Genomic DNA, 24,198 nt, shown 5'->3' on the forward strand with positions numbered 1-24,198 from the left:
TTTGCGCCACTGGCTAGGCTGATGTTAGCTATGCCCTAAAACAGTAATAAAAGACATTTCTCTGAGAAAACGAATATAATGTAACATGTAGAAGACGCCTGGTCTCTGCCAGCATCCAGAGTTGTGGCTACATTTAGCTGTAGTTTTAACGTTAGCTAGCTAGCGTATTAGCTCCTCTGAGGCCAACCGTCCCCGTAACTGCGTCTCCGCTCTGGTAAATTAACCGTCCCTGTAATCTGCAGTGCTGTACAGTCTGTAGGGTCTGTAATGTTTTAGCGCGCTGTGTCCACTAGAGGGCGGACGCGGGAACAGTCACAGCTGATGACGTGGGCAAGGAAAAGTGGAAGACATGGCGGCGCCCGCTGTAGAGCGCAATAATAACAGTATGAACGATGATCATCAGCCGATAGACGGTAGTGACACCAAGTACAGAAGGGCATCAGTGGACGTCAGCTATATGGACCATGTAGCCGAGCTGGTGGAGAGAGAGATTGGTGGCGACCTGAAGTCGCTGAGGAAAGTTGGTGGGCTTCTTGAGAAACTGACAGCAGAGAACACACTGCTGGAGGGGCAGGTAAAGCACAGCACACCGCCTCTTACTGACCGGCTGTTTTTAGATGTGTGGTTACTGTAGGACGTAGATTTCGGCCGCTGCTGTGTAGTAAAACCCTTTAAGACAGAGGCGATCTAACTTGCTTTCCTGCACATCCTGAAGATTCCATCACCTCCAACCCTGATCTGACAACTATATAGTTAGTTATCTAGTTCTGTGTTATTCTAGGATAAAACATGCTGTAAATGAAATGACCCATTACTACCAGTGTTTCGAATTGTTAACAAAGGAAGGGGGGGGGGGGGGGCTGTCTAGACAGATGAGCTGTGGTAGCTTTGACTTTTCTGGTGTCTTTCATCTTATAACAGCGATTTGACTGTCTGGATAGCATTAGTAACTTTTTTTCAATAACATGGCCCTAAAATCCATTTTGAGTTATCATCTGCAACCAAATACCAATATAAACAGCTTCTGGTGATCCTATGATGATTTTATTGTGGACATTTCTACATTTTATGCATCAAATACAACCTTTTTGTAGATCTCGGATATGGACGGAATTTAAATCGCTTTAGTTTGAGTCGACATGCCTAGTTCTCAGATGAAATGAGCTGATCCTGACCGCACTTCTCTGTCTGTCCAGGTGTTGACTGTATCCAGTTCTGTGCCTTTGCGTGTATCCGCTGCGCTCTCCGCCGCGGAGGACTCTCGGACCAAACTGGAGGCCCTGTTTCAGAAGGAGAGGCTTCTGTCCAACACGCTGCAGCAGCATCTGCAGGGAGCTCAAAGCTGGGCCGACAGCCTGGGACAAACCCTGGGACAACTGGACATGCTGGAACGGCACATGAAGTACCTCCAGTGCTTGGCTCGCATCGAAGAGCTTAGGTGAGCAATCCAGCAGGAACTGATACAAGAAAGCACAAGATTATGATATGAATATGTTTTCATATACTCAAAACAGTTTTAGATATACAACATCGTGTGAAGTGTCCGCCTGTACTTTCAACAACTTTTATGCTGCGCAGCAAATAACAGATGTGGAACGATAGACCTTGTATTATGAAATAAAAGACAAGTGATCTTTTGTGATGTTCCCCTTTGTCAAAAACAGTGACAGTATTCAGCAGTTCCTGATGACTAACAGTGTATGGGAGGCAATCGAGGCAGTGGGCAGTATGGCCACTCTGGACATGGGCCTTAAAGAGTCAGGCTGCACACATCTACAAGCATTCCTTAGAGAAACATTGCACTTCTGGCACAAGATACTGAAAGACAAGCTTGCAAGGTATTGGCCATATTCCATAAATATCACATTCATGAATGTCTAGTCTGTGTTTACAGTCGTGGTTCTGGATTACACTGTCCTGCATGTTTTAGATTTCCCTGATCTGACTCACACACTCACCACAGGGTTAAAGGGCACTAAATGACATGATTGAAATACAGCAAATCAGTAGAAATGAATGTTAAATTCATTTTAAATGAGTCAGTCTACCCACCAATAAAAAATGGAAATAGATCAGCTTGATACTAAAACAGTTGTTAACAAAATACCTTTCATACATTGACAGCAGTAGGAGGCAAAAACTAAATGTAGATATGGTGTAAAATCTGTATGTTCTATGTAGTTAAACAGGTTCAAGTACAATGTGATTTTAATCACTTAGGAATGATATTATTACACTGAATTACATTGGCTGAAATATAGCATGGTGAAGCTTTGAAGCTTGTAAGCAACTAACTATTGAGAGGTAGCCAAGCTAAAGAAGTCCATACCGCTCCACATAAATTCATAGCGGTTCATATTTAAAACAATTTATGCACAGATTCATCAAGAACACACTAAAACATTGTGTAAATTCAGATTTAGTTTGATACACATATTTTCATGTACTTGCATTGGAAAGTTTTTCTGGTTCAAGCAACATAGAATTAACTGTACGTGTAATAACCCCTGGGTCTGTTAGTTACAAGCCTTGCTAATGGGGTCAGTTGGACCATTTAGATTCAGCTGCTTTCTGCTTTTTATTTATGAATGAGTTCATTTAGATGAGACAACAACAGGCTGGCTATGTTGGGTGAAACTTTTTGTTTTTATTAGATAATTATAAATGAATGCACCATCATTTGTGTATAAAATGCTCCTCAGTTTAACTAAAAAGATTATATCCTACCCTGGTTAGAGCAGGGGAAACAGTAAACTATACAGGGTGGTAGTTCTCCAGGACCAGGATTGGGAAGCACTGGTATTGTAGAATTTACTTTTTTAACCCTTTGTTGCTTTCAATCCCAGTGATTTTGAAGAGGTGCTGACACAGCTGCACTGGCCAATAGTCTCTCCCCCAACGCAGACTCTTTCTCCTCCAGCCAATGCTCAGGAGCTCAGCAGCCAGCTGGAGCTTCTGGTCTCCCAGCTCCTGTCCCTGCAGACATCGTATCCTCTCTGTTACATGCACACACTCACACACAGACCAACGGGACTGTGACAAATTCAGAGAGCACTCTTCATTCATTCACTTTCCATTGAAAATATTAAGCACATGTTATTCATGTTTCAGGAGACTTTTCTGAGGAGTGAAAATAAGTGAAAAGCCCTTACTGAGAAAAAAATGTAATTGGGGTTACTTGGATCATGAGAAGCAAAAAATGCCACCAATTTCTAAGACTGATCTTTTGCAGGTAGAAGCTATAATGAAGGCAAATAATTGAAACACAAAATACTGAAAAATATGTTTTCTGTTTTTTTTCTGATGCTTAAAAATGAATAATTATTATGGTTAATAACTTAATGTCCCTTTTGCCTTGAAATTATTAGTAGTCTGACATTTGTGCAGTACAGTACACCCACCATTGTGCCACAGTCAGCTGTTTACTTTTGTTTTCTTCATGTGATCCTTTGTTTTAGCCAGAGAATTGGAGACACTTATTCATGTATTATGTGATAACTGTAATGCTGGGGTATATCAAGGAAGCAAGAAATGCATTAAAGAAAGTTCACGAAACACAGTTAATTGTGCCACAAATGGGCCTTAAACTGAATAGAAAAGTCTCTGCCACATAGTTATATAGGACCCTGACCTTATAGCACTTGACTCCTGTCTCAGTGATGACCTTATATCAGAGAAGAATGAAACGCCCACTCGTCCTGGCCTGCCACAGACCCCTCCACTCTCACTGCCCATTCAGATCATGCTGCTGCCCCTCAGTAAAAGGTTCAGGTACCATTTTACTGGGAACCGACAGACCAACTCGCTAAGCAAGGTCAGAACGCTTTTGCCAGCTGCTTTCATAAATGTGACATAACAGCCGGTCTGTTTTGGCCTGCAGCAATGCCTTTCCTGTTTAGAGGCTCATTATTTAATCTTCTCAACAGGAAAAAGTTCACGAGTTATAAAAGGGATTGTGCAGATTCTAGAATCTGATCCATGTTTGGAGGCATTCAGTTACACCCATATGACCACACACTAAAACTAATTTCTATATTAATGCTCTGAATTATCATTTGCCAAGCAAATAGTCGGCTGTTAAGGGCAGCTCATCATAAAGGAAGATAATAAAAAAGGGAAAATACATAATAAATATTGCATTCATTTGTTTCTTTATAGCCAGAGTGGTATCTGACCCAAATCCTTGTGTGGATGGGGCACAATTCCAACTTTATGGAGGAGAAGATTCAGCCTATTCTGGATCGTGCTGGGGCCAATGTCAATGCAAAGGTAAGACTAGTCAGATACAGTATGTTTTAATTACCTCACATATCTGCTGGAGCTATAAGATGTCCTGTCTTGTGTCCATTAGGTGGAGCTGTGCAGAGGCCTCCTCGCCCTGGCCCAGGAGAAGCTCACTCATGATGCCCCTCGGCTGCTCTACGACGACACTCTCTTCTGCCACCTGGTGGATGAGGTGCTGCAGTTTGAGAAGGAATTGCGCTCCACACATGCCTACCCCAGTACTTACCCTGGTGCCCTGCACATCCTGCTGGAGGAGGCTGTCTTCCAGAAGTGGCTCAGTGTGGAGAGAAAGAGTGAGTGCCGAAAGCCATGCATTTTGAAGGAGTGTACTAGTCAGTTCTGTCTGGAAGCTGCATTACTGTTCAAATGTACAGTATCACTGCTTAAAAGTTTCAAATTGACATAGTTAGAAATATAAATATTCTATATAATATAATATGCCAATCTTGTGCAGTGTCATAGGTTTCAAACAATGAATACAGAGATGAGAAAAAAAGAAATATTAATGTGTCCAGCATGATGAATACAGTCGCTGGACGTTCTAATGTGAGAAAACTGAATAGCATTAATAAAGATGTATTAAGATTAATATCCAGAATGCCTCACAATAACATATGGAGATTTATTTTCAAGGCAGATAACTTGCCCCAAAAATATTGTAAATAGATTATTATAGATTATTTTTTATTAAGTTGTAATTTGTTTGCCAAAATAATTGAAATATTGAATGATATAACTAAAAATGGATTCTGGTATGATTACATATTATGTTCTCTAAGTCAAAAATGACTTGACTAATCCTCTATAGGATAGAAACTTAAATATGGCATTTTTCCTGCAAATTTTAGTTTAACATATTGGGGAAAAAAAAAAAACCTAAAATATAAAATGTATGGGTGCCTAAACTGCTGAGGACCGAGTCTTTATGTATGTGTAAATATATGTGTTTTGGTCTTCAGTGGCGGTGGAGAAGGTGGACGCCATGCTGTCCACAGAAGGGGCCTGGAGCTCTCAGTACAAAGACATCACTGATGTGGATGAGCTGAAAGCACCGGACTGCGCAGAGACATTTATGACTCTGTTGCTAGTCATCACAGGTATGGGCCTTTTCTTTGTTTGTCCTCAATAATAAATCAGTGATCAACTGATACTGTTTCTTGAAAACCTGCCTGATTCTAAAACACTGAAGCTTATTGTACCTTTTATATGCATTTATTATCAACTGTTTCTTACAAAGATGACCTCCTGTGCATCTCTGTTATTCATTCTCTCAGATCGTTACCGTTCCCTACCCTGTCCTCGAGCTCAACTCAGCTTCCTGGCTCTACAGAGAGAGCTGGTAGATGACTTCCGCATCCGCCTCACTCAGGTGATGAAGGAGGAATCCCGCCAGCCGCTGGGTGCCCGCTACTGCGCCATCCTGAATGCTGCCAACTACATATCCACAGTTCTCAGTGACTGGGGCGACAACGTGGTTAGTGTATTTAAGTGATGATATGATACTGAAACGCATCTAATTCATCGTGTAATTTTGGAAATGCATAAATACATTAAGCTACTAAATGATTGGCACCCTTAGTAAAGATGGTTGAAATATGTTTAATCTAAGAAAACAAAAAACTTACCGAAATACAGAATGTGACTGAACCATGTTCCTATTTGTTTATTTAAACTATTTTGTCAAGCTGATCTGAGTGTTCAGGAACTTGTTAGCAGTCATCTGCAATTGCTTGAATATGAGGTAAATATGACATGAGATCAAAAGAGCATGGATAAAGAGGCCAAAAGAATAAAGGTCGTAATTTTGTAGAAGATGGGGTCGCTGAGTGTGAATTTCCAGCCAATTTCCAACATCCATGCCAGCAACTATCTGGGAAGCATTCAAGAACAAGCCTTTTCTTTCTCGTAACTACAAATATAAGTGCCAGGAGTTTTCTAGACACTATTGGAACTTTGACTTGAACCAGATTTCATGATAAAATGAAACAAAAAACAGAATTTTGGCAAGAAACACTGAAGGTGGTTTAGGTATAAAAAGAATGATGGTTTAAGTATCTGTCATATTTTTTCTTGTAAAGCTCTGGGGACCTTGTTAAGATACTGACATTATGGACATGAAGTACCAAGAGATTTTAAATTAAAATCTGCCTGATTCTGCCAAAAAGCTAAAACTAGGTCAAGGTTGGTTCTTTCATCAGCACAGGGATCCAAAACATCTGTCCATATCCACACAAAAAGGTTTAATGACTTATAACAAGCTTTTGAAATGGCCATCCCTGTTCCCTGACCTGAACTCCACCGAAAACCTGTGGAGTGAGCTGAAATAGAATCCAAAAGTGAGAACTGGGACCCCAGAGGATCTGCTCGTATTTTGCAATATCATCACGCATTGTAGAAAATTCATTTCTTTGGCAAATGATCTGTCTGTCTGTCTGTGTCTGTCTGTCTAAATCTTGGCAAAAATCACAAAAAAAAATCCTTCAGAGTCATTTTCCAAAATGCATATTCTTCTTAGTAAACCTGTCATCTCTCCATTATTCATTTCTCTCTGTTCTTCAGTTCTTCCTGCAGCTTCAGCAGGCGGCCGTGTCGGAGGGAGAAGAAGTGCTAGGGCCTCTGGGGGCCACAGAGAGTGGACGGCTGGCATCTCTGGAGGGATCTCTGTTTGAAGGGCTGCTGGCTCTTCTAGAGAGACTGAGAGGTGACATGCTGGGTCGGCTGCTGGATGCAGTAATGAGAGACGTGAAGGAAAAGGCCCAGCCTTATTGCAGGGACAGGTACTGTACCACAGTCTATGAATAATCCTCACAATCTTTCATATAGTGAGTCATACAAATTTTTTTTATTGTCAGCTCTTAGTTCTTAGTGGTAACAGTTAAGCCATATAAATACACTCACCGGCCACTTTATTAGGTAAACCTGTTCAATTGCTTATTAACACAAATATCTAATCAGCCAATCACATGGCCACAACTCAATGCATTTAGGGATGTAGAGGTGGTCAAGACAACTTGCTGAAGTGCAAACCAAATTAGATTAGAAGAATAGAACAGAATTTAGAACCATTTGTCACTGTGTTTGCACACTGTGAAATTAGACCTCTGCATTTAACCCATCCATGCAGTGAAACACCCACATACATGCACGCTAGAGAACACCTACACTAGGGGACAGTGAGCACACTTGCCCGGAGCAGTGGGCAGCCCTATCCATGGCACCCGGGGAGCAACTGGGGGTTGAGTGCCTTGCTCAATGGCACTTCAGTCATGGACTGTCAGCCAAGGGGATCAAACCGGCAACCTTCTGGTCACAGGGCTGGTTCCCTCCAGCCCACGACTGCCCGAGCATCAAAATGGGGAAGAAGGGTGATTTTAAGTGCCTTTGAACGTGGCATGGTTGTTGGTGCCAGACAGGCTGGTCTGAGTATTTCAGAAACTGCTGATCTACTGGGATTTTCATGCACAACCATCTCTAGAGTTTACAGATCATGGCCTGAAAAAGAGAAAATATCCAGTGAGCGGCAGTTGTGTGGACGAAGTGGGCAGACTGATTCAAGATTATAGAAAGGCAACAGTAACTCCAATAACCAACTAAAATCTCTGAGGAATGTTTCCAACACCTTGTTGAAAGTATGCCATGAAGAATTAAGGCAGTTCTGAAGGCAAAAGGGGTCCAACATTTTACTAGCACAAGTACCTAATTAAGTGGCTGGTCAGTGTATATGTGGCATTATTTTATGATTATTTCTCACTCAGCTCACTGACAAATTTAAAAGATTTCAGTAAGTACCTCATTTATGTTCATGAGGAGAAGTGGAGATTTAACTGTGATTTTGTGATTGTACATTTAGTCTAAATATAGGTTAGTTTCCTATGTAACTAACAATTTATTAATGATATAATTACATCTTAAAACTACTACAAAATGACAGAAGGTGTAGACTTCTAAGTAGTTATTTACTGCGTATGACACATTAGAACAGCCGTACAACATCATTCCCTAAATATAAAAGCAATAGCAGATGAGTAAGGTCTGTGTTGCAGGTGGATCTCCTTGCCGTCACAGTGTGACCAGGCCACTATGTCACTGTCCAGCTCAGCGTGTCCCATGCTCCTGTGCTTGAGGGATCACCTGCTCCAGCTGCAGCAGCTGCTCTGCCTGCCTCTATTCCAGATGTTCTGGCAGGGTCTGGCTGAGAGGCTTGACCTCTTTCTCTATCAGGATGTAAGTGTCATTGTAACATCCCAGCATGGCTTCAGTTTTTATGTATCAAAAACAAACTAACAGCAGTCATGTTTATCCTTCTAACTTAATTTATTTAGTTTATCCTTTATATTCTTTAAACAGCGCTTCACTGCATGGTTGTTACCCTAGACACATATTGGTGTATAGCAGTTCTGAGACTTGTGATTTACTGTTGAATCTTGACTTTCCTCTAACTGCAGGTGATCTTGTACAACCATTTCAATGAAGGTGGTGCTGCACAGCTCCAGTTTGACATGACCAGAAACCTCTTCCCCTTGTTTGGACACTACTGCAAGAGACCAGAGAACTTCTTTAAACAGTGAGTGTGGCATGATGTGCAGGGAGAATTGCAGCCAGATTCGCTCTGTTTTTAATTACACATGACCAAAAGTATGTGGATACTTTTTATTGCTCTTTTATTATTCCATGCTCTTTCTAGCAGGTGTATAAAACCAGGAACACACAGCCATCCAATCTCCATAGTCAAACACTGGCAGTAGAATGGGTCGTACTGAACAGATCACCAAATTTAAACATGGCAGTGTCATAAAATGCCACGTAAAAATCACCTATCCTCTGTTGCATCACTCACTACAGAGGTCCAAATTGCCTTTGGAAGCAAGATCCCTGACAAGTCCTTTTTCTTTGGACTACTTTCTAAATATACTCCAACTTCAGATATGTCATGTTTTTACACACTGTTTCAGATGTTTACGTTTGGACACATTTGGGTCAGTTTCAGAGCTAGAACTCACATGTGCTGGTCAAGAACATTCTACAGATATACTTTTACCAAAGGAATAATGAGTCAAATCTATCATTTTGCATAATAAAAATATAATTCTTAAAATAGCACTGTACAATTGTTTACTGTTGGACAGCATTCAGATTTGGGATTGGGCAGCCGTTTTTCAGACATGGTTGACGATTAAACTGTTAAGCATGACGAAGAAGAATGAATCAACTGGTGAAGTCCATCCATTGGGCCCTGAGTAAACTTAATGTCATAAACATAACAAGCCTGAATTGGTGAGCTATCTTTGCTAGATATAGCAAACAGGGAAACATTATTTTATACACCGCATACAAGGAGCAAAATGGAATTGAGCAGACACACTCTTGATCACACAATCTTGAGGATTTTTTTTTCCAGAAGAGTGGAGGTTGTTATAACCACAAAAGGGCAGGGCAAATCCATATTAATGCCCATGGGTTTGGAATGAAATCTCCAACAAGCTCATATAGGTGTGATTGTCAGGTGTTCACATGCTTTTGGCCATATAGTGTATTTAGTTAACATGATCATCAGAAAGCAGTATGAGAGTGGACAGGCCCAGCATTTGTAAATTATCTGTATGAATCAGGCCACAGAAGTTTATTTATGACTGTGTATAACAGTCAGTATGATCAGTGATTGATCTTAAAGGCTGCTAACTAACCCAATCTTATGCTTCCTCTTTATGTATGGCAGTGTGAAGGAAGCCTGCATCATCCTGAATCTGAAGGTTGGGCCAGCTCTTCTGCTGTGTGATGTGCTGAAACTGGCAGAGGAGGGACTGGAGGATGAGGCATCTCTCAGGCCACAGCAGCCCACTCCAGAATCAGCATTAAATGAGCTGGGTGTGTACAAGCTGGCTCCCAGTGACGTGCAGATCCTTCTAAACCTCCGCTCTGCCTGGCTCAACCACTGAGGGAAGAACCCTTCCTGACCAAAGCACTACCGCTGACACCACACACTGAAACATCCAGCTAGACGTGACAAACAACACTTCTGCACAGGCCGCACCTGTTTAGGAGGCATTAAAGATGGCTAGACGTTCTGAGTACTGTGTTTGTTTTGGTATAGATGGAGTGGCCAGGTGTCGACCAAATTCTCCACCAAGTTTAATCATCAAATAGTGAAATTACTGTTTTGTATTGAGATTGCTGTTTTAAGCGGTCCAAATTAGCCATCTATATAATTATGTAATGAGTCTTTGTCTTTGGAGAGGACTGAAATAAATTCACAAGAAGCGTGAATGTTTTTCTCTTTATTTGGAACTAGAAGCAGGATTTTATTTTTTATGGCTTGTAGCAGGGGTAGCCAATTCCAGTCCTGAAGGGTCTGTGTCCAGCATAATTTGGTGCTTAAACACATCCTAAATGCATACTAAACCTGGCAATTAACAAATGACTTGAATGAGGTGTGATTGAACTGTTAAATTACCAAACTGTGCTGGCTATTTGGTGTGTTTTGGCTGTTGTGTTATGTGAGAAGGGAGAAGAGCCAGTCACTCAGAGCTTTGTCCACCAGAGTGGCTCCTGTTGCAGGGTTAAAGCATCGCTCCAAGTCACACACTGTCTTTACACTGGGCACAAAGGGTACCTGCATATGGATATAGACACTCATTAGACAACAGACAAAGTGCTAGTATGTGACTTATATTGCTACATATTGCGACCAAAATATACCTTTCAATAGATTAAAACACAGGTGAGTCAGTTGTCAATAATGTGTTATAATAATATAAAATGATTGGGCAAGATGCTCACAGCACAGAGTAAAAAAAAAGCACTGTAATTGGATTGAGTTCTTTTTGCATTCAGTAAATCACAAATTCATTTGATTTCAATTGATAGAGCATTTTTTGTTTTCTATCACCAGCATAGAAAAAAAGACCTTGTAAAAATCCAATTATGTTTTTTGTGAATCAATTCAGAATCTTTCAAAAGAGAACTGCAATGCATCTAAAAATAAATAATTTTTATATTTTAAATTTTTATATATTTATACAATATATTTTATATATTTAATTTGCTTATTGTAGCCTTCCATTATACCAGTACTGGTCAATATGGTTGATGATTAGCAAATTATATATTGTGCAGGTCTAGTAGAGCTGCCTAGACACTGGGATGAAGCCGGAGATGCAAGTGAATAGTGATGGTATGTGAAATGTGCTGATGTTGCCTACCTCTGTGACAGAATCTGATTTTAAATCCGGCCTCAGCAGATTTCTTATCTCCGTACAAATAAGCTTGGTCTTCTCCAGCAGCATCTAATACCAACCAGGGAAACAAACAAACAAACAAGTGACCTGTGTGCCCTTTCGCTCTTTCCCTCTGCCAGCACAATACCATGTGAGCCTTTTTCTTATTCTCAGTCATTGAATATCTCTGCCTCATTTACCCTTTCCTAATGCCTGATTAGGCTCAGGAAGGGTTTAGCAATAGTCTGATGACTTGACTTAGCTGGATCAAAATAGAGAAATGCAATACATTGAAATGTTATGTAAAGCACAGACAGAAGAAAACACTGGCTAAACAAGTTTAAACTGATTGAATGGGTAGAATGGTTTAGTAAATGAATGTGCTCGTAAACAACCCTAGGTCTGGTTTACATGAGGTATAGTTCTCAGTAACAAACCTGTTGCTGATAGCTGGATGTGTCAAGTTTATTAGAGCTTTTGCTGCTGCGCTGACTCTCTTGCTTGGAGCTGATGGAGGGAGTCGAGCTGGGAGCAGGTGAAGCGGATGGAGTCGAATCGAATTTGGCATCCACACACACTGAGATCAGCTGTTCATGAAGAGCTTTCAGCCTGCCAGCAGAGAGAGAGTGGGCAGAAACTCAGGCAACATTAAAGACTGGCAGAGTGGAATGGAATGGATAGATTTAAAGTTAAAGCTTGGTGTTCAATTATTTTACTTGCAAGTCTCAATAAAAATTCAAAGGCATGAACACAGTTTGCAGTGGATTATATGGGTTGAAACAGTGTCACTTTGAACTGCACACAGAACTGAGTGAAAGTTCTACTGATGTGCTGAAGGTACTGTTGTTTAGCTTAGCGGTCATCTAAAAGCTACACACAAGCCTGCTTGTATTTCAAATTAATGTTGCAGTTTGTACACTATAAACTATATGTCCAAATGTTTGTAGACATCCTTTTTAATTTGTAAATTTAGCTACTTGAAGGTGGATCCCTTGCTGACAGGTGTTTTCAAGTTTTAATATCTCCATAGAAAAGCATGGCCAATAGAATGGGAGCAGCCTAAGGCCCAAGTGTCTCCGAGAGGTATGAAGCCCCCCACTATTAGGCTTTGGGGCATTGGAACTGTGTTCTCTGTAATGGAGCTCCATCCAATACCTCTGGGGTGAGCTGATGTGCCATATATGATTCAGAGCTAATCATCCAACATCAGTAGCTCACCTCACTTAATGCTCAATCAAATCCTCACAGCAATGTTCCAACATCTAGCATAAAGTCTTCCCAGAAGAACAGTGACTTACTGCAGCAAAGGAGTGACAAACTCCCTATTAATAAGAATCGATTGAAGAGAAGGTGTCTAAAAACTTTTGGACATGTGTACTTGCTGTTGAGACATCAGCTAATCCTAACCTGTCTGTAGAGATGAGCCGCTGTCCAGCCTCTAACTCAGCGACGGCCACTCTGTTGGGATGCATGGCAGAGAGCGGAGCTTTATTCAGTGCAAAAATAAGCACAGTCTGTGGAAAAGGAGAACAAGACCACATCACCAAAGCTCAACAGAGACCATATTACCAGTTTGTGGTACTGCAAGCTACAGTATGTGGATTAATCAGAAGCTTGTCTCTACACTTATTTGACACTGAGTTTGCTTCATTACTGTGTTGTGTGTCAGTCCACTGAGTTGCAGTGTGGGCCGATACCACTGGATGCATAACTGCTGCGAGTCCACTGTAGCCCAGGGATACAAGTCTGACACTGGCTGCTTGGGCTGACAAACAGACATCTTCACAGTGTTGGGCAACTGTACATGCACACCACATAAAGAAAGACCATTAGCCATAATTCACCATAATTCAGTCATAATGAAGAATCAAGAGTTCATTATGAAACCCAGAGCGATCTGAATTTCTTGGTTACAGAAAAAATATTCAGTAGGTGTGTGTAACTACCTGCATAACATGAGGCTCTAGAATGAGGGCAGCTGGAGGGTCAGCTACAACACACAGTTCTCTGTAAGCTTCCAGGTGACAGCTGAAGAAATTGTGTAGCTGAGCAAGTTTGAGACATAGACTGGGGTCACCAGCTGCAGATATCAACCCCTCCACACACTTTTCTGCCACTGCACAAGACACATATACTATATAAAAACAACAGCTTATACTCACTGGGAACAATTACATTATACAGTCCTGCACATTAGTCAAAAAAACATGCTCCATTTAATTTATTTCCAATCAAAATAATCATTAAGCATAAGTTATTTGTGTTTCAGCACCAGGAAAAAAAAAACAGAAAACATTCAATGTATTTAACTTAGTATATTGTAAATATAAATATAATATTTAACACATAAACATTAATAACACATACATTAAATCTGTCAGCATTTAGTGTGTCCACCTTTTGGCTTTATTACAGCTGTTCTTTTCAGCTGACTTGTCTTCATTTTTTCAAAGAAATCTGCAGGGATGTTTTTCCTGTTTTTAAGTTCAGTCTTAGAATCCATGTAATCCCAAGATATTGAGACCTGGACTCGAGTGGTCAGTTTATTACCCTGAAAACACTAGCAATTTCTTTATTTGATTTGCAAATTTTCTCCTCTTTTGTCTATTTCATTTTCTCAGTAAAAGCTTCTTGACATATACACATCCTTTCAGACTCAGTGTTGTCTTCTCACAGTAGAAGGATGGACAGAAACACCTGTGGGTTTTTTCAGATCTGAAGCAAGGATGGTTCTTGATTTTCTCCTCTCTCTCTCTCTCTCTCTCTCTCTCTCTCTCTCTCTCTCTCTCTCTGTCTCTCAAAGATAAGCTTCAAGTTATGTTTATCTGATGGTAGCAGTTTTGGTGGTCTACCTGGTTTTGCATAGTTATTAGGAGCCTCTATTGCTTTTAATATGTATTTAACACTAGTTTTGTAAATTCCTGTTTTTTTCACTTATTGTCCTTTTACTTTCTTTTTCCTTAAGTAAGTGGGTTATCATACATCTGTTCTCAGAAATATCTCCTAAAAAATGAATAGCTTGTACTTTGTGGCTGTTTTGACTGGAAATTAAATAAATGAAGGGTCACCTCTGGCTTTGAGGTAACTATGTCCTTTTGAATTCTGAAGCAGATATGGCTGAAACAAAATGATTCAAGTGCAACATGGCAGAAAACATGCTGTGAAGAAATTGCCTTGTAGTACCTGTTCGAGTGGAGATGTGTCTCAGGTTGAGCAGGTGTGTGTAGTAGCGTGACAAATGCACCCAGGTGAGATCCTTTCTGCTGCTCAGTTCACTATCCATGTCTGGACCTGAATCGGGCCGACATCGGAGGGGATCCTCCATACCCCCTGACATCAATAACACATGTACATAAGTTTGATTTTGTACAATATTAAGACACAGGGCCATACAAACGTACCATATGTACTCTGTATATCATTGCTGTCCAAAAACATATTTTTGGTGATTTTAAGTTTTCTGCATAATTTGAATACAGCAGTGTAAAAACAAATGGAATGAAAAATGGACCAAGAACAATGGAGATGTTTTTGGACTTGTTTTTCTTTGGGCAGTGATGATGTGTAACTCCTTATGTAATAAGGATTAACAAAAGGAAATTATTTTGCTCTTTCAGTTTTAAAAATGAAACCTTTAGCTTTTGTAAAAGGTATTTCATTAGTACTGACACTGTAGGGTAGTTTTGTCTATTTTTCTCTGGTTTTCATACAAAATCAGAGCATTTTTTCCAGAAAATGATATGAAAGCAACCAGAACAGGACAGTGCAAAATACATAAACCTCTAGATCCTAAACGAAAAACACCACGGATTAGCATAGTTCCACACAGTTACAGTGGGGTCCAAGAGCCTGAGACCACATCTGGATTTTTTTTTCATTTAAATCAAGTATAATAAAGAAGAAATTCAGAAGTATTCAAATATTGAAGGAATCTACACTATTTTCACTATTCAAATTTACACAAATTTGTGACACAACATTATTGTATAAGAAATTTAAGAAATTTGATCTTTTCCACTGATGTTTGTGTTCAGATGACTCTGAATTTGACATAATCATGAGAGGTTCTTGTGTAAACTTATCAGTTCAAGTGCATCCAGTCATTAAAAAGAAAGACATACTGAACACTAAGAAAATCTGAAATGAATATAATTTGTAATTAAAAACTTAAACTTAAGAAATAGCATTTTTTCACTAGTGTTCTCATAATTGTGGAGCCCAATATATATTACAAGTAATATATAGTCACAAATAAAGCTGTAAAAAAGTTATTATCTGACTGTACCACAAGGATGAAGTAGATCATTGGCAGCAAACTCAGGGAGAGCTTCGAGTGATGTAAGAGGAAGCTGGTCTCCTATGGAACCAGTGAAGCCACACAATTGGCTACAACTGGTAATAGCCTCCATTATCTATAAAATACAATGACCAATCATGTCAAATTAACCATCACACACTGTCATTACTGCAATCATGTGTGTGTTTATTCTTGTGTGTGTCTCACCTTTGTGGCAGCTCTCAAACAAACCCAAAAGAGAAGTATGTGACTCTCACTCACAGTCAAGTTTTTATTAAGGGTAGACATGGCACGTTTTCCAGCTTGGGGCTATAGAAATTAAACAAACACATGTACATAAATGGTCATGTCACTGTTGGGCTCCTGCATCATTATGAGCTTCTCCGTCATTACCTTGTTGTCTGATTTAGTAGGTGCTGGAGGGGGAGCAGGTTTGGCAAGAGCAGCATCCTTCTGCCATTGTTGCAGATATATTAGAGCCATCTCCATGTAACACCTGTGAATTAACCTGAAAAATACATACATACACAGATGCACAACACAGAACTAAATAAAATTAGCCAAAAATGAATGCAGCTGGTGTAAATATTGTTGCACTACGATTTTACTATAGCATATAGTTGTACAATAAATTCACAATGTAAACAAAAGTAACCACAGTGTATTTCGTGAAATAGCCACATCCAGTATCTATGAGCTGAGTTGGAGTGATTTTTGAAAGGAGCTCAGCCACCACACTGTGAAATAATGTGTGAGCTAGTAGTTCAACAGTTTAAGAACATTTCTTGATGCATGACTGCAAAGAATTTAAGGATTTCACCACCTACTGTCCTTACTATTTTTAAAAGATTCAGAGAATCCAGATAAATCTCTGTGTGTAAAGGGCAAGACCAAAAACCAATACTCAGTGCCCATGAAATTTGAACTCTCAGACAACACTGCACTGAAAACTGATGTGTGTATGTAATGAATATAACCACATGGACTCATGAAAACCTCAGAAAAGCCTTGTCAGTAAACATAGTTCATTGCTGTATCTACAAATGCTATGCGAAAGGAGGACACATCTCATCTGAGACAGCCTGGAGCAAAGTGGAAACGTGCTGTGGTCTGACGAGACCACCTTCTGAACTGTTGTCATGGATCAGGTGGGTTAGTGAGTAGCTTGTGTAAACACCATTAATGCTGAGGGGCATATGCATTATAGAGCATAATATATATTATGTCCCTGCTTGTTTGAGAAAGACAATGCCATTTTGGCACTACTGCATATGGACTGTTGAGCAGCTGAAGTGCTATATCAAGCAAGAACAGCAGAAAATTCCAGTTTCACAATTACAACAATTAGTCTCCACTTTTTCCAAGTGATTACAGAATGCTGTTAAAAGAAAAAAGTGATGTAACACAGTAGTAAACATTTTTGGCACATGTTACAGGCATCAAATTTAGATTAAGCATATGTATACAAAAAACAATAAAGTTAACTGGTTGAAACATTAAATATCTTTCCTTTGTACTGTTGGTACATAAATACATGTCAAAAAGTATTTGCAAATCATTCCTGTCTGTTTCTATTTGCATTGTCCTAGTGTCTCAGCTTTTTTAAAATTGAGTATGAAAATTTTAAAATTACCATGATAAAGCAACTTAAGCTCTAGCAAGTAGGGGGTGAAGTGCAACAGCTCTCTCTTAGTTCCAACTATGTAGACTCTCATTACTCACTGCAGATTGTGGTTGTGAGAAAGGGTGATAGTGATGCTCTCCAGGAAGGTCTCTACCACTGCCTGGTGCTGGAATGCACTCAGTGACATCAGGTTTCTTTCCACCATTCCTGCAGGAATACAGGTAAAACAAGCATAAACTTTCACCAGCTACAATGCAAAGAGAAGGCCTACTCCTCACCTCATTCGCTCTGTTCCAACACTGCTCACCTTTGCAACATAGGATATCAGCCTCCAGCTGGTGGTCCCTGCAGGCAGAGGCCTGGGAAATGATGAGTGCAGACTGCAGCACTTCCTGAGCTGCGAGCCAGGGCTTTGAGGGGTCTTCATCCTCCTCGGAAGACCTCATCATAGCCTGCGCTGCCAAATAGTGACCTGGGGTAAAAGTGCAATTCAAATGCATCATAATGTATTTCAGACATAACCAAAAATGACTAGTTTATATATTGTTGATAAATACACTTTAATACAATTTCCTCTTTATTCATCACTGACATTTGAATTATTTATTTCCACTAGTGCTTGTATTTGTATTATAATCGTTTCCAAGCTTCTTAACTGCAATTACAGTATTTGTATTGTAATATCTTACCCAAGTGCATGGTTGTTCTGGCCAGCAGAGGGAGCTGTGGGTGGTAGATATTCTTCAAACCTTTAGTAGAACAGAGTTCTAGCCCTCCTCCTGCTTTCAGCACTACATGCTCCCCCAGAGTACACAGCTGTGAGGAAAGAGAGGTACGTGCAGTGACATGGAAGTGACAAATTTCTCTATTATTATGTGACAGAAATGGCAGGCCAACTGCTTTAATAGCTGATGTGTGAGCACAATTCTAAGCAACAGTTCAGGGCTGTGGTCACCAACCATCCAGCTGGAGATCTAATTTTCTGTAGAGTTTAGGTCCCACTTGCATCCAACAGGATGCCCCCATTATTAGCCCTTCCTATCCCTAATAAATGTGATTTAGCCAATCAGAGAAGAAGTTATTTAACTGTGTAGGTGTTCCAGACTTTGCAGGGAGGTAGATCTTCAGGACCAGGGGTGGTGACTAGTTTAGTGCCAAACTATTAACTATTATGTGATGGATCAGTGAGTGAGTGCTGACCTGCTGCTGTAGTAGTTTCTGAGTGAGCAAGCAGAGTGGCTGGCTGCCTGAGCCTCTGAGGTCACTCAAAAGCAATGTGGCCTTAGCAAGGGCCAGACCAGACCGCAGAGACAGAGCACTGCGGCCAGAGAGAAGACTTACTGCCTCCTAAACACAGACATAAACACACAAATAAAATTAGTCCATCCATCCATCCATCCATCATCTTCCGCTTCTCCGGGGGTCGGGTCGCGGGGGCAGCATCCTGAGCAATGAAGCCCAGACCTCCCTTTCCCCAGCCACTTCCACTAGCTCCCTGGGAGGGATTCCGAGGCGCTCCCAGGCCAGCTGGGCGATATAGTCACGCCAGCGTGTCCTGGGTCTTCCCCGGGGTCTCCTCCCCGGTGGACTTGCCTGTGACACCTCCCAAGGGAGGCGTCCAGGAGGCATCCTAACAAGATGCCCGAACCACCTCAACTGGCTCCTCTCGACGTGAAGAAGCAGCGGCTCTACTCCGAGTCCCTCTCGGATGACCGAACTTCTCACCCTATCTCTAAGGGAGAGTCCAGCCACCCTGCGGAGGAAACTCATTTCAGCCGCTTGTATTCGCGATCTCGTTCTTTCGGTCATTACCCAAATAAATTTATAAATAATAAAATTAGTAATAATTAATAAAATGCATTTTTATATTAATAGCATTAACATTTATGCAGTCTTCGTCCTTAAATGGCCAAGATCTGCTAATGGATTCAAACCTGCACTGCACACTTATAAAAATAGTTTGCATTGTAGTCCACATAATTACTGAATAATAAGCTTCAGGATGTAATAAGCCTAGAATTTTAAGAATCGAAACCAAGGGTGGCAAACTCATTTTAGGTAATAAGCCACAATATACTCAGTCCAATGTCAAGTGGGTCAGACCAAAGAAGTCGGTTTATGTGTTTCTTTTATCTGAAAGGCACATTCTCAATGAACAAACTGCTTACATAAGTACGCAAGGTCTTTTAGCAAACCTTAAATAATGCAAAGATTGCATACATACAAGTACATTAATATTCATCCCCAAACAAAATGTTTTAATTGCTGACATGAGAACTGTACAGTCCTGTTCAACTGTCTGAATTATTAAACTGTCAACAGTTAAGCTAAGAAAAGCTAACTTTGCTAGCTATCTGATCTTAACATTGTTCTGCAAGGGTATTTATCATTAGACATCATATTAAAATGGATGGTAGCAAATACAGTAACAGATAAAGTTTAGTTCATTTGGAGCTGCTCATTCAAAGTTTTGACACTGAGCTGCGATAGGGGTTTTTCACTTAGTTTAATCCTAAAACCATTTCAGCTTCAGAAATGTCTCTGAATTAAAGTAAACAAAGTAAATTTATCTAGTTTTCCATCCACTTATAAGAAGTGGTAGAGAGTATTGTTTTGTTTGCATTTGCAAACAGTCAATTATGGTTCACAAAATGATTTCAACATATAAAACGGATTCTTAATTTATCTGGATAAGAACCATAATGTGGCCAGTATATTAGACATCCCTGCCATAAACCATTAGCTTATTCAGTTATTAATCTTTGGGCTTATTATTCAGTACCTACGGTGAAATATTCAGCGACTACTATAAAATTAGTACATATGTCCTTAGTGGGGTTAATCTGTGCAGTATAGTGAATTTTTGCCTGCAGAATGGAGGTGCTTTCTTCTGGAGGTCTTCCGCAATGGGTGTTCATCTTAGCTTCCTGCAGAAGCAGCAAAGCCTGGGTGTCTGGGTCTCCCCAGGCCTCGGCCTCAACAAGACCTTCTTTCAGCAGCCTGGCTGCCTCCACACTGCTGTCCACACCTGCACACACAAACATGTTTTACAGCCACACTGCAAAGAATAAGGCCAAAGGCTTACAGTGCACAAGCCAGTGACAATGCTGTGTTTGTATTTATTGAGCAGTTGTTTTGGGACTAAATAATTAGCAGGGTTTTCAGGTCAGGTCTCAAGTTCACATGACAACCCCTATTTTGAGTCTGTGTTTTAAAACAGGAAATGTGGGTAGTTTTCACTAAACACTGCTCTGCAAAATATTATAATGTATTACATAATAAAAAGTGGAAGGGCAATCAATGGATAATTTTAATTAAAAAAAAACTGAGAGAATATACACCACCACCCAGAAAAATAAGTAGCTTAGAAAATGTGTGTCCATGTGTGAGAGAATATACTCATAAGAGTTAATATAATAATATAATATACTCATAAGATAATATACTCATAAGAGGAGCCAAAAAAAACATGTATACCACTACACAGAATTAAGCAACACTGTGCTGGTTTATAATTGGTGTGGCTTGCTGACCTGGGTATATAGCGGTCCCAGGGACATGAGCTGTGAGGCTCTGGACCACAGTCAGTCTGCACCGCAGCCATAGGGAGCGGCCCATGCGCTCTGTGGCCTCCACTCCAGCCACCATGTCCAACAGCTGGGGGCAAGGAGCACCATCAGACTCCTGCAGTGCTCTCTGTACATTAACAACAACACACATGCAAAGCAGATTAGACTAAACACTTCCATGAAACATTTACAATGACAACACTCATGTGACATGACTGTCACACAAATACAGGATTTTGAGCAATGCATTAATTGTACCTAGATTTGTCACAGAACATGAAAAAAAAATCTAGCACAGAACAAAAAGAAGCCTCTCTGTGTTTTCCATAATTGAGCAGTGTGTAACAAATATTGACTGAGTATCTCAAAATAATGACTTACAATCTCAAAACATTGACTTATGTCAAAATAATGACAGACTTTCTCAAAATTGTAAAAATAAAAATAAAATACTTGTTTTCTTAAGCCACCGTGTTGGAGTAATGAGTTAGAATTAAATATTTCAAGAAACGAAGTATTTTGGGGGATAATAAGTCATTATCATGAAATACTAAGTCATTATTTTGCAATTCCAAGTCATAATTATGAGATACTCATTTTGACATATTAAGTCTATTGTGAGAAATTAAGTCATTTAATTAAACCAAGATACTAAAGATACTAGTCTCTAAAATGCAAAATTATTTGAAAATCTCTCTGTCAGAGGTTACTAAATATCTGAAGGCTGGGTAGATGTATGAGAGAGATTTGGCATCTCTAAGGGGGGAAATAACAAAGTACCTGCTGAAGATTGGCTTTGGCACTGGATTGTCTAAGTGCAGAGGATGGAGTTCTGGGGTGCAAATGAGGGGGATTCTCGTCTTGAAACAGAGGAGAATTCTGCAGCAGTCTCAGAGCAGATGCAGTCAGATTGGCACTGCAGGAGAGGATGCAGGGCATGTTTACACGCATACACATACACACAGCTTTATATTTATGTATACACACAGACACTTGACTTGTCAGGCCTAAACCAAATCTAAACCTAAGCATACGTTTATTTACAGTCAGTTTATTTTTGGACTAAAAATATACAAAAACACACGCACAATGCATTTCATGTTTACCTGTGGGCAGTTTTGCCCTGCTGCAGACTGAGGCTGGACAGCAAAAGTCTAGTCTCCACAGCCAGCTCCAGTTCCTCAGGGCCTGTATGGATGTTCTGAAGGGCAAACAGCTGAGAGTTTAACTGGCTAGAGGCCTCTCTCAGCATCAGAGCCTGCAGGAGGACAGCACACTCATTACTAATATACAGAGTAGGCCATGTGATTACCTGAAAAAAGGTTGCAGATGTGAACCAGAGCAGGGAATGTCATCCCATGTAAGTCTCTGTTACTTTGACCTGGCTTCCAGCAATGTCAAATTTACTAAAAAAAAGAATTATGTGAGTCGTTTAATAGAGTAAAAGACTATAATGGTAGGCACCTTGACTTGGCCCAGAGTAAGCTTGTCTTTCTGGGGATCCAGCTGCAGGCCTTGGGCCTCCTTGCTGTTCGTGGTGGGGCTTCTGCAGGGAGACTCCTTGCCGGGCAGGCCAGAAGAACTAGCCACACAGCATCCCACCTGAGACTCTAATACCTCTGTGTGTTCACACACAAATACATGGACATGTAGTGCACCTCTTTTCTGTTTGTTAGAATAACTATCAAATAGATGTTTTTGAATCAAACTATTAACTTGCTCATCATCTTTAAAAAAGCAATTCCATTTTTACTGTTACAATAGAGTGATGCACCTGGTGAAAGTGGCTCAGGTAGGTCATAAATAGTGTTACATATGACCACGATTAGTTGAATTCTGGCCAGAAGAAGATGACAGGTCAGACTATTGCCATACAGTGCCATGATTTCTCCACTGGGCCTCCTGTTCACCACCTCCTCCAGAGCCTAGTGAGAGTAAAACAAAGCATGTTCTGGCGTATGAGTAAGGCCTGCTTTCCCACTTACTGTTTTAAAAAACACAAAGGGTCCTCACCTCGAGATTTGAAGGATCCATGACGGGTTTATAATTAGTAAATTTCTTCTGTGCCTGTTCATGCAGTAAACAGTTCAATAAGAAAATACAATATGCTGTTAGAAATCATATATACAGTACTGTGCAAACATCAGAGACCAGAAAGCCTTCAAGTATTTATTTCAAGTCAAAACCATTATTAAGTTACTCATCTTTCAACATCAGAAAAAAGCAGAAAACATATATAACGAGAGCCTCAACAACTAAATACAATATTAGATTATTTAGTACATAGTGTGTCCACTTTTAAGAACACAAACAATCTGCAAGAAATCAAGAAATCTGCAGGGATATTTTTCCACATCTCCAAAGTTTAGTCTTAGAAGTGTGATTTTCTGCTTCTCTTGACCCTAATACCAAACACATCTATTTCTTTTCCTTTCAGAGCCAGAATATGCATTTTTCAGATCTGAAGCAAGAGTGCAGCTTGATCTTTGATTTAACAGATTTAATGGTCTACCAATTCTTGCACAGTTGTTAGGAGCCCCATTTTCTCTGTGTCTTAATAATGTAGAACTCCTGCTTTGGAAACTCTTTTCTCTTTGTTGCTTAGGTTGTTAGTTGGATTTATGAAGAAATATTGTAATTAGCAGCCACTGTGGCAGCATTTATGGATTTTTATGTCTTGGGACAGAGATATTGTAGAGTAACTGTAGAGTGTATTTTAACAGATGTTTAAGTTGTTTATCTACATTTTTAAGCTGTTTTACTCATACTGTGTGAGATAATTTATCAGCACGTTTTTTAAACACTCTAGGGGTTGTAGGGGAGGTAGACCTTGTAGATGCTAAATACCTGTTTGTCAGCCCAAACCAGAGTAGCTTAACATAAAAGGCTTATAACTGCACAATCATGGAACTTGGTGTATATTTCAGCTGGCCCATGTCTAAGCCCTATTTGTCTAGTTTTTATTGTGTAATGTTAAGTCACTAAGGCATAAGACTGTTGAACTTTACTGTGTATCTCAGGAGAAGAATTCTGCAGTGGTAGCAGTAACTGAAACACGGTTAAACAGCAACTCTGTTGTTTTACTTCCTGGATATGGCTTACATCGTAAAGACGGGTATACCTCAGCTGGTAGTGGAGTGGCATTGTACGTCAATAAGAGTACACCACAAAGGCGACTGGCGGAGCTGGAAGGAAGACACACTGAGTGTT

At 40.1% G+C, this 24,198-nt stretch overlaps 2 protein-coding genes across 2 annotated transcripts in view; one reads left to right on the forward strand and one right to left on the reverse strand.

Annotated features, from left to right (window-relative positions):
- Positions 1-306: 306 nt before the first annotated feature.
- On the forward strand, positions 307-10,548 carry rint1 (RAD50 interactor 1). The gene is made up of 13 exons (XM_017716854.2): positions 307-574; positions 1,197-1,438; positions 1,665-1,838; positions 2,847-2,987; positions 3,658-3,814; positions 4,159-4,269; positions 4,352-4,577; positions 5,244-5,381; positions 5,559-5,758; positions 6,844-7,061; positions 8,328-8,508; positions 8,730-8,848; positions 10,001-10,548. Exons 1-13 carry the CDS (start codon positions 350-352, stop codon positions 10,218-10,220), a joined length of 2,352 nt encoding a protein of 783 aa, XP_017572343.1. The 5' UTR covers positions 307-349; the 3' UTR covers positions 10,221-10,548.
- cfap54 (cilia and flagella associated protein 54) overlaps positions 10,547-24,198 on the reverse strand; it is a 38,485-nt gene continuing 24,833 nt past the window's right edge. Inside the window, exons 49-69 of the mRNA XM_017716855.2 lie at positions 23,002-23,055; positions 22,763-22,913; positions 22,453-22,607; positions 22,095-22,246; positions 21,769-21,904; positions 20,953-21,115; positions 20,287-20,447; positions 18,620-18,766; positions 18,109-18,235; positions 17,727-17,891; positions 17,518-17,626; positions 16,189-16,303; positions 16,003-16,104; positions 15,784-15,910; positions 14,682-14,828; positions 13,445-13,614; positions 13,153-13,296; positions 12,906-13,012; positions 11,936-12,107; positions 11,484-11,567; positions 10,547-10,894 (exon numbers count right to left, since the gene is read on the reverse strand). Of these exons, the coding sequence (XP_017572344.1) occupies positions 10,775-10,894; positions 11,484-11,567; positions 11,936-12,107; positions 12,906-13,012; positions 13,153-13,296; positions 13,445-13,614; positions 14,682-14,828; positions 15,784-15,910; positions 16,003-16,104; positions 16,189-16,303; positions 17,518-17,626; positions 17,727-17,891; positions 18,109-18,235; positions 18,620-18,766; positions 20,287-20,447; positions 20,953-21,115; positions 21,769-21,904; positions 22,095-22,246; positions 22,453-22,607; positions 22,763-22,913; positions 23,002-23,055 (2,808 nt within the window). The 3' untranslated portion in view covers positions 10,547-10,774. The remainder of the gene's footprint in view (positions 10,895-11,483; positions 11,568-11,935; positions 12,108-12,905; positions 13,013-13,152; positions 13,297-13,444; positions 13,615-14,681; positions 14,829-15,783; positions 15,911-16,002; positions 16,105-16,188; positions 16,304-17,517; positions 17,627-17,726; positions 17,892-18,108; positions 18,236-18,619; positions 18,767-20,286; positions 20,448-20,952; positions 21,116-21,768; positions 21,905-22,094; positions 22,247-22,452; positions 22,608-22,762; positions 22,914-23,001; positions 23,056-24,198) is intronic.

This window comes from Pygocentrus nattereri, chromosome 1 (assembly GCF_015220715.1).
Source record: "Pygocentrus nattereri isolate fPygNat1 chromosome 1, fPygNat1.pri, whole genome shotgun sequence".
NCBI lineage: Eukaryota > Metazoa > Chordata > Actinopteri > Characiformes > Serrasalmidae > Pygocentrus > Pygocentrus nattereri.